At 39.5% G+C, this 10,099-nt stretch overlaps 1 protein-coding gene across 1 annotated transcript; it reads left to right on the top strand.

Annotated features, from left to right (window-relative positions):
* Window positions 1-2,999: 2,999 nt before the first annotated feature.
* On the top strand, window positions 3,000-9,257 carry pcmtd2a (protein-L-isoaspartate (D-aspartate) O-methyltransferase domain containing 2a). The gene is made up of 5 exons (XM_084068538.1): window positions 3,000-3,326; window positions 3,442-3,544; window positions 3,687-3,858; window positions 5,054-5,177; window positions 6,267-9,257. Exons 1-5 carry the CDS (start codon window positions 3,020-3,022, stop codon window positions 6,692-6,694), a joined length of 1,134 nt encoding a protein of 377 aa, XP_083924664.1. The 5' UTR covers window positions 3,000-3,019; the 3' UTR covers window positions 6,695-9,257.
* The last annotated feature ends 842 nt before the right edge of the window (window positions 9,258-10,099 follow it).

Here is a 10,099-nt window from a genome sequence, read left to right as displayed (position 1 = left end):
CACACACATTTTAAGCACTTTAACCTTTTATACTTTGGCTATTCAAAAATAGCAGCTATACAAGCTCATAGCGTGGCACCGAGTGCTGTGCTATGAGCTTGTAGATCTACTATTTTTGAAAAATCTGAAAAGATTTGTGCAATTCTTTGAATATATATATTTTTAAAGCGAACATTTTAAACTCAAATCTTTGCTTATGGGGGGTCCCTGGAACAACATATTTTGAGATTGGGGTCCGCGGCCATTTTGGGGGTCCTTGACATGAAAAAGTTTGAGAACCACTGATCTAGCCTACTGCAAATTCTCACTAAATAAAGTTCCAATGTTCATGAAAAATAAAACATTCTGATGGTAGGCTACAGTAGATTGCAGAAGTCAAAATCTGACTTTATTACAGCATTTTGAATTAAATCCTCATGTCAGTGCAGCATGAACATCAGTTTTCTCACTTATGGAGAAAGAAATACATTATATACATCTTTATGTTGTCTATATGAAGTATTTTTAAATTTTATGACAATTCTTGATTTTTGACACTAGTTTGAAATGTGCCCTTAAGGCCAGTCCACAGCAATGCAACTCCTTGCAACCGTTTTAGAGACCGTTGCAGTGGTCTGGACTGACCAGTTGCCAGTGGTGGAAAGTTACTCGTACATTTAGTACTTAACTTAAGTACAATTTTGAGATATTTGTACTTTACTTGAGTATTGCCAATTCCCAATACTTTTACTTCTACTCCACTATATCTTGGATCCAAATATCGTACTTTTACTCCACTACATTTATTTGAAAACTTTAGTTCCTAGTTACTTTGTAGATATTGAGTATTAATACAAAACATACATTAACCACTTCAGCCCTACTGCCATGCATTGTGAGCTTGTAGATCGGCTATTTTCAAAAGATTTTTATACATTTGAAAAATGTATATGGGATAGGACATTCTGCATAATGAGTACTATTACTTTTGGTACTTTACGTACATTTTGATGCCAGTACTTTTGTACTTTTACTCAAGTACATTTTGAATTCCGGAACTTTTACTTGTAACAGAGTATTTCTTTATTGCAGCGTTGCTACTTTTACTTAAGTAAAACATGTGAGTAGGCCTACTTTTTCCACCACTGCCAGTTGCAGACTGGTGTCATTTGGGGATAACGGTTGCAAGAGTTGCAAGGAGTTGCATTATTGGTGCAGAGTCAGACTGACTGGCCTTTATACAGAGAGTCAGAGGGAGACTTTTTCTAGTTTGTTGACACGGACAGCCAATGACGTGTTCAGTTGACATCCAGTCAATGGTTGTCAGGCAAAAAGTGAAGTAGAATTGTTTATTTATTTTTCGCTGCACTGTCCCTCCCCCTCTCCCCCCTCCAGCCTCCACCACCGAAGTGCACTTTTTGTTTGAGTGAGTGACGTCACGTCACTTGGTCAGCTGGTCGTGTTTACATCCAGAACTGAGGTGATAGATCCATGTATGAAGTGTGTTCCTGGGTAGATCATTATTGCAGTTTAAAAAAAAGCAGAATCACCTAAAGCGGTTGTTTTCGGCAGATCATCTGCGAAATAATACAACACATCGGGAGAAAGCGATTAAACGGCGGCGCCCGTTTTAAAGGTAATGTTATGCGCGTGAATGACGAAGTTTCTTTGTTTGCACCTTTATGCCAATGTTTCTATTCTCCTGCGGCTGTAACTGTACTGCAGTGAGCAGGGGATCCACCGACGAGCCAAGCTTTGTAGCGCGATCTGGTGTTATTATAACGACACGTTTCATCCGTGACGCATTTGTAATGTTGATTTATTTTATTTGTATTCTATCTGTATTCTTATTATTTCAATAGGACGAACAAAAAGCAAGTGCATGGATGTCTATCTGCAGTGGTTGTGGGATTTGGATAAACATGCCTGTATGTAATGTAACTACAGTGCTTTGTTACAGTACAGTGTGGCGCAGCTGCTTTTCAGTGTGCAGTGACTGACTGACTGGTTGGAACTGAACAACACATCTCTGGTAAACAGGCCTAACCAAATAATGTATTCACTAGAGATGTGTGGACTGTCACGAAAGTGCACTTAATCTGTATCTGTTGTGAAAAAAATACTTGACCAATAATGATAAGTAATAATAATTATTATTATTAATATTATTATCTATAATAGGAATTATGTCAACTGTCTGTCCAAAACTACAGTTGCTTCCTACCCAAGGCAGGGATCCTCAACCTTTGTAATTCCAAGGACGCATTAGGCCATAGATTATTATAATTTGTTTTATCTCTGTGACCTCAACTACACAAAAAATCACCTACACAAAAAAAACTCAGTATTATTCATTTAACTTCTAAGGGTGTAGAAATGGAACCAAATGTCGTGGTTCCTAACAATAAATCATTTACCTTCCCTGGAAACTCCTGGGGGTCCCTGGGGGTCCCCGGACCACACTGTGAGAACCAGTGACCTAAGATATTTCTCCTTGAAATGCCCGGCTACCACATAAGTTCAGAAGTAGTCTACTTGGCTGGATGTAGACATTGTGTGGTAATTATAGACAAGGGACAGGGCTGTAGTGGTTTGTCGATGTGCCAGCCCAACAGATAAATATATCAATCAGAAAAGATTGGCGTTCTGGGCTCAATGATAACATAGATAGGTTTCTTGACAATAATTGATGAACAATAACATCTATAAACTATGGAATCTCAAAGGGTCCTTGTCCATATATGCTGCTAGCGGAAGAGTAGGAAGACCACCTCCAACCACTGCAGATGTACTAGTTATATTGTATTAACATACTCAACCATACACATTGGTTAAAATCATGTTTTATTCATTAAAATAAGTTCTAGATTGCAGCTATAAAGCTTGAAACTTTATGCAATTCTGGAAGTCCAGCCACAAACGCTTCAAGTGATCAAAATAAAGTTGTTGATGCGTTTACCTCCTGCCACAGTACGAGAATTTGGAGAACAGCCTCAGGTCATACCTCATCATCTCTCGTTGTGTTGGTTGAGGTGGGACGATGGGCGGAGCCGTCAGCGCGGGCGAAGACAATGACGAGTTGATCGACAACCTGAAGGAGGCCCAGTACATCCGCTCTGAGCTGGTGGAGCAGGCGTTCAGGGCCATCGACAGGGCTGACTACTACCTTGATGAGTTCAGGGACAGCGCCTACAAGGACCTGGCCTGGCGTCATGGTAACATCCACCTGTCGGCTCCCTGCATCTACTCTGAGGTGATGGAGGCCTTGGACCTCCACCCCGGCCTCTCCTTCCTCAACCTGGGCAGTGGGACTGGCTACCTCAGCACCATGGTGGGCCTCATACTGGGTGAGAGGGGTCTGCACTCCCAAAGATACATTGGAGAGACCAATGCGAAGGACCCTCCTCCTACAGAATAGAATGGATATTTCCGTTTGCTTGATATTTCTTCTGTTCCCTACAGGTCCATTTGGAGTGAACCATGGAGTTGAGCTGCATGCTGACGTGATTGAATATGCATATCAGAAACTGGACTTCTTCATTAAGACCAGTGACAGCTTTGACAGGTATCAATGTGTCATATTTTCACATTTCATTGGCTGCAAGGAAAAGGAGACAGAGGGGAATTAAGAGTTCCCTCTGTCTCCATATATTCAACCTTTGAATATATATAGTTTTTAAAGCGAAATGTTTTAACTCAAATCTTAGGTTTGAGTTCTGCGAGCCTTGCTTTGTGGCAGGCAACTGTCTGGAGATCGCCCCAGAAGAGCGACGGTATGACAGGGTGTACTGTGGTGCTGGCGTGCAGCGTGAGCATGAGGACTACATGAAGAACCTGCTTAAAGTTGGAGGAATCCTGGTTCTTCCACTGGAGGAGAAGGTCAGTGGCATACAGTAACTAATTACATTTACTTAAGTACAATTCTGGGGACCTTTTACTTTACCAGAGTATTTACATATTTTTATACAATTACAATATATTTTGTTACTAGTTACTTTACAGATTTGTATTATTATTACAAAACGTAAATTAACCACTTACGGTAAGCCGTATTTTATACTTTGGCTATTTTCAATAAAGTCGGACACACTTTGAACATTTTTTGCACTTTTACTTTAGTACAGTAAGTGTATTTTGATGCCAATACTTTTGTACTTTAACTCAAGTAAGAGTTTGAATACAGGCCTTTTACATACTTTAAAATATGAGTACTTCTTTCACCACTGGAGAAGATCTTTACAGGGCACACATCCCAGCAAAATCCTGAGTGTTAAAACTGCAATCCACAACTTATTTGAATGAATAAAATGTTATTTATTTTAACCAATCTGTGTGGTAGAGTATGTTAATACAATATAACCAACTTCAACATCAGCAGTGGTTTGAGGTGGTCTCTCTACTCTTCCATTGAGAAATATAGACCCTGGTGTCGGGTAGGACACCTACTGGTTGACAAGTAGTACTGCCTGAAGCTCACCTTCCCTGGCCAATCTTGGCAGAGTGGTAGGATTTTGGTAGACCTGGGTTCAAATCCAGGGTAGGACAAGAAACGTATGGATTGCAGCTTTAATTTTTAACTCTGAGAGTGTAAAAATGGTTCCATTTCAATTCATTCACTTACTGAATTGGTCATATGAATTGCAATGAAGTTTTATTATCTTTTCTCTTTTTTCTTTCTTTCTTTTTTTTTTTACAAAAGGTCTTAAGAGTTGGAAATGTGAGTTTGTAATGTTTAAGATATTTCAAAGTTTGCTTCCATACAATGATTGGTAACATGAAAAGAATGATTGGAATGATTGCATTTTTTTTAAATGATTAATTTCAGATAGCATTTTAATTATTATTTTGTAGTTTATTGCTTAAAATATTTCAGTTGCTCCCATGATTAGAAAATTACACAGTAAAATCCTTTGGTAATTTATCCATTTGTAACTGAGGGTGTACAAATGTTGGTTTGTTCCCATTTTTACCATTTGTACACTCTCACAGTTAAATTAACACTAAGGATTTTACCGTATACACTACTAGTCAATTTAGCGATTTGTGATTTAGTTTTTCTTTGCCATGTTCTCAGTTGACAAAGATCACACGGACAGGTTCCAACAGCTGGGAGACAAAGAAGATCATTGCGGTGTCCTTTGCCCCCCTGGTGCTGCCTAAACACAGAGGGACCATCAAACCACAAGCAGTACCGCTACGTAAGTAGCATGTTTACCATCTTAAAGGCGAGAGACACTTTTAGTCTCTAAAATCCAGAGTGTTCAATTAACTCTGAAAGTTAAGTTAACACTCTGGGACTTCAAACAAGGGACTTATTTCTGTGTTTCTGTAACTGGCAAGTCAATTATCCACATTTTTTTAATAACTGAACTGACTCTGCAGAATGATCCTTTAACAGGAGGTGAGTCGTATTGGAGAGTATCGCTTCAGTTATTCTAAGAATTCCTTAAGATTTGGCTCAATTATTAATGAATTATGCAGCAGTGCAATTGTACCCTGCTATTTCAAGTGAATTTGGGTAAAGACATTGGCTCTCTGACAATATTTGGGTGATAAAAGAGACTTTCTCATAGCACATTATTTCCACAAATATGATTTGATTCCATGAAGATAAAAATGTTTCAAGCCCTCACAGGCTTTCCTCAGGTTTGTGTGAGGGAATTCCAAAAAAACATTGGAACATAATAGAGATGAATCCAAACGGAACAATAAATAAACCTAGTCGTAACAATTATGGAGAAACAAACTGAAGCTGTCAAACTAATTGCAATTATATAAAAAGCAATATGACTGTGTACTTTTTTCTTCTTTGAATGTTGCCATAATTTGCAGATATTATCTGAGGAATGAACAGGTCTCAGTTAACTGCAGTATGAATACAATGACACTTATTTGGCCCCTTCAGTGTCTGTAATCTATTAAATGTGAGCAAAGAAAAAAAATCTATTTTTTGTGAGCAAAGGTAACTTTACTGCGGCATTACTGCATGAGAACGTTTCACATTTTGCACTTTGGTGGCCCCAAATGGCAGTGAGATTTAACTGTTTTGAAACTCACTTTTGATACACCACTGGTCATATCAGACCACCTTAGGTCATTACGGTAAATGTACAATATTTTAATCGGGGGCGATGGGCTGATGTTTTGAGTTTTCAATCCCTTACTTGATTTAGATAAAACACATGCATAGGGAAACTTTAATAACTGCAATGCCTATCAATTGTTTTCTTAGAAAGAGTAATGTTTCATTGTTGGATTTGTTTCAATCCGGGTGTCTGGTACCCCAGCGTCCATGTTTGAGGTGCGGACTCTTCAGGATCTGGCCCGGATCGCCATTCGCCACGCCTTGAAGAAGACTTTGACGGGGACCGCGTTCGGACTCCTGCCGAGGAGGCGATTGGTCACGGGCAGCCAGGCACAGGTCAGACAGAGGCGGGCCCACCAGAGAGGCTTCATGAGTCGGCTCATCCCTGAATCCATGGACAGCAACCCCTCCTCCAACAGTGAGGAGGAGGATGATGAGGACAGGGAGGGAGAGAAAGACTGCATGGGCATGAAACAACCAAAGGAGGAGGAGGAAGAAGAAGAGGAGGAGAGAAGAGAGGCTGGAGCTCTGCTTCAGGAGCCTCCTGTCAACCAGTTGAGAGAAAAGATCCTAGGTCTGCCTCTCCCGGAACCTCTCAAGATGTACCTCCTCCATTACAGAGAGAAATAGGTGGGAACTGCAATCTTCAACACGCCGGGGTCCTCCATGAACTCCTACACAGCTAAATCCAGAGCGAACCACTTGACCCTATTAAATACTTTGTCGTAGTGAAAATAGCTGATCTACAAGCTCACAACGTGTTCAACTTCTGATGCACAGCGTTGTGTGTAGATCGGCTGTTTTTCGCCTATCATGACATGCCCAAAATAGGAACACCAGGTTGAAAGTGGTTTATATTACACCGCACGGTGGTGTCACTTGCCGGCAATAACTAACGTGTAGTTAGCTTTAAAATCTGTTATTGTTGCCAAGCCACACCATCGTACTTTGGATTACAAATTACACTTTACTCCGGATTTTGCTGCCTTTATGGAATGTACAGTAGTTGAGAACAGCATTTGACATAAGAATTTGGTCAATGTAACCTGTCAGGATTCTCTTGCATTCTTTGACTCACAAATCAAGTTTCACCTACTAAAGCCTAATTTATGCTCCGTTGCACAATGGTGTTGCATGCTCAAAATGGCAGACCTACAGCTCGCAAAGCGCTGCATCGACTACGTGTTGTGAGCCTTTAGCTCTGCTACTTTCAGCATGCGACACCGTCGTGCAATGAAGTATGAATTGGGCTAAGTAACACTCTGCCCTGCAGGTCTCGTCTCAAGTGTAAGGGAAAAAAAAAACATCCATTACTTTGTTTTGTAAGGTGTGTACACTTGAAAAAAGAGACGTATATACCAGTCATCCAGCATGTGGATTTTTGTTGTATTATTTTTTTTCTTTCCTTTTTTTGGTTGCCAACTGGTGTAGCCAATCTATCGACTCGGGAGTGTAAATAAGAGGCAACATTTTTTTTTGTCTATTCTAACAGATGTTTTGTCTGTGAATTTGTAGCCTGCACTTGTTTATTAATGAGGGGGGAAAAAAAGAGTGAAATAGGGTTTGGTCATCTATTGCTATAAAGCAGTTACCTATATGGCGGCATCGCTGAAAATAGCAGATCTATAAGCTTGCGTGTCGCATCAAGCTTCTAGATCAGCTAAATTTGGCTTGCAACAATCAAGTATAAATTAGGCTTTAGATGAGTTACGCGTTTCTGAGACAATGTTCTGCTGCATTATTGCACTGGTTTAGCTGCTGATCACATCATGGACAACTTTGATTTCTTCATCAAAATGTCCTGCTTTAATTTGATTTAAAAAATGTTTATAATTGTTTGTAGTTTTGCTTTATTGAATAGTGAAGTGGAGAGCGCAGAATATAAGAGGGAAGGAATATTGTGCAACATAGGTTCTGAGCCGGATTCGGACCGAGGAGGACTTTGCAAACCCTGGACACAATATTCCACAGAATCACATTTTGTCTTGAATGGAAGTTTTACCCGCTAATATCAAGACGTTTTAGTAAAAAACAGCCCCTGACAGTATCGAAGGGGCAGAGAAGAATTAAAGCAAACACTGAGCACCGGATATTCCCAAGTGACCTCATTAAAGTGTGGACTTGTGCAAGGATAGACTGGTCAACCCAGTGACATCTGCTTTGAGTGACTGTCGAAGCTAGTGAAGACCCTCTCTGTTAGCTAAAGCTCAATCGCACGATGGTGTTGCTTACCGACAGGAATCGATCATCCAATGGGACATGTTAGTTTGAAGATCGATTCTCATCAGCAAGTGACATAAATTAGACATTAGTCAAGATTTATGATACATATTGCTCCACAATTAGAGCCCTCTTGATGTTCTGTTGTATCTGTTTCAAATGATGTAATTGTCACTGACAATCAAGAGCTTGACTGATGCTCAGCAGGCCATTGACCAGCTAGGAATCAACATGTTCACCCATTGTGAACCACTGAACCTCTTTGGTTTCTCAACAGATTAAGCATTTATTTCACTAACAACGATGAGGTAGACCAGCCAAAGCCCAACCGTAAGTGGGACTTAATTTTCAAGTTCAGGGGTCTTTAAAAAAAACTGATTACAAATTAAGCCCACTCTTAAGACATTCTGAAAGTGAACATTTCAATGTGAATAATTTCAATTGAGCAAAAGACAAGACATACATCCCAGACCTACTAGGTTGGGTACTGGATCTAAAGTTCAACATAATGGTGAAAATAAATGAAATCATCACACCAATATAACATAAAATAAATAAATAATGCAGCATTATATTGGTGTACAGCATTATCATTTTTTCACCCAATAATTTCAGTTCACATCTCTTACTGTACTATAAATACTGGCTTTTAAATTTTGAAATGTAACTTTTGAAAATGTTCCTTGGGGGATGTTGCCCCGATGACCTGTCAGTGCTAAATTGTAGCAACATCCCTGCAGTCTGAGCCCAGCTTTAGTTAAAATCCTCAGTGTTAATTTGTGGGTCCATTTTTATACACAGAAACAGTTTTTGCCTATCAATCCATAATTAATCGGAAAAGAAAGAACATATGGCAGCACCCAAGGAACTTTCACTTGACCAGCACAGACGGTGCTTATATACTGTAATGTGAAGCTCATTTGAATGGAAGAGACGTTGATGAACCATAATCCATCTGATCCAATGAGTCTCACAGCACCAAGCATCGACTCTTAAAGTCGAGTCAGAAATGTTAGTTTCAACGTCAGACTGGGCTTTAAATAATTTGAGTGTCAATTCGACAATGATATTGGGCATGTTCCATTTTGTTTTAATTTGTTCCCTCAGCAACCACGCTGGAGATCATTGCTAAAAGAACAAGAAACTGGTTATCTATGCCCTTGGTTGTAGTTTCTTTTCCCCACAACTCGAAAAGCAAATAAGATGGTGACATCAAGTTTCTTAAAAAAGTAGTGGTTGTTGGAGCCAAATAAGTCATTTAATTCATGTTATTGAAAGCAATGCCTTGGGGGAAAAAACAAGACATATCTTGTGGAAGATTATTTATGGCATAAGTCATTTATATTACAAATATGGGTTTACTGTGCACCTGTTTTCTACTATTGCAAATTACTGAATAGCTCTGACATATTTGATATTAGTTAATCTATGAAGCAAATTTATTGTAATGAGGGTGTTTGTGTTTATGTATGTAGGCCTATGCATGTCACTCATACAGGATCATCAAATCACAACATAAGGCTATTGAGCCTTAACTAAGTTCTAATTTAATATCTGATATATGTTGCGACTCTGTGGTCAAAGAGGTCAATTATTAAAACCTGACCTCGGAGCAATTCATTGTAGGGTGAGATGGATTGAATTTGAGCTTGTTTGGAACCAAACGATGGGCAGTGTGGCTCAACTATGCACACCTCTAGGTTGCACTTGTTATCAAAGCTTTTTTTTTTTTACTCAATCACAGCCTGGTAAATCAACAGTGAGAAAAGGTCAGCCATTTGGTCAGTTATGCCTGATTTATACTTGGTTACTACT

Source organism: Gymnoscopelus microlampas, assembly GCF_963454915.1.
Source record: "Gymnoscopelus microlampas genome assembly, chromosome: 10".
NCBI lineage: Eukaryota > Metazoa > Chordata > Actinopteri > Myctophiformes > Myctophidae > Gymnoscopelus > Gymnoscopelus microlampas.
This window is presented reverse-complemented; position numbering and strand designations above follow the sequence as displayed.

Excerpts from the sequence above, each read along its gene's own strand:
- pcmtd2a (XM_084068538.1), top strand. The coding sequence starts at position 3,020 with ATGGGCGGAGCCGTCAGCGCGGGCGAAGACAATGACGAGTTGATCGAC. Across the intron at positions 3,327-3,441 it reads CATGGTGGGCCTCATACTGG|GTCCATTTGGAGTGAACCAT; the intron begins GTGAGAGGGGTC and ends TGTTCCCTACAG. Across the intron at positions 3,859-5,053 it reads TTCTTCCACTGGAGGAGAAG|TTGACAAAGATCACACGGAC; the intron begins GTCAGTGGCATA and ends CCATGTTCTCAG.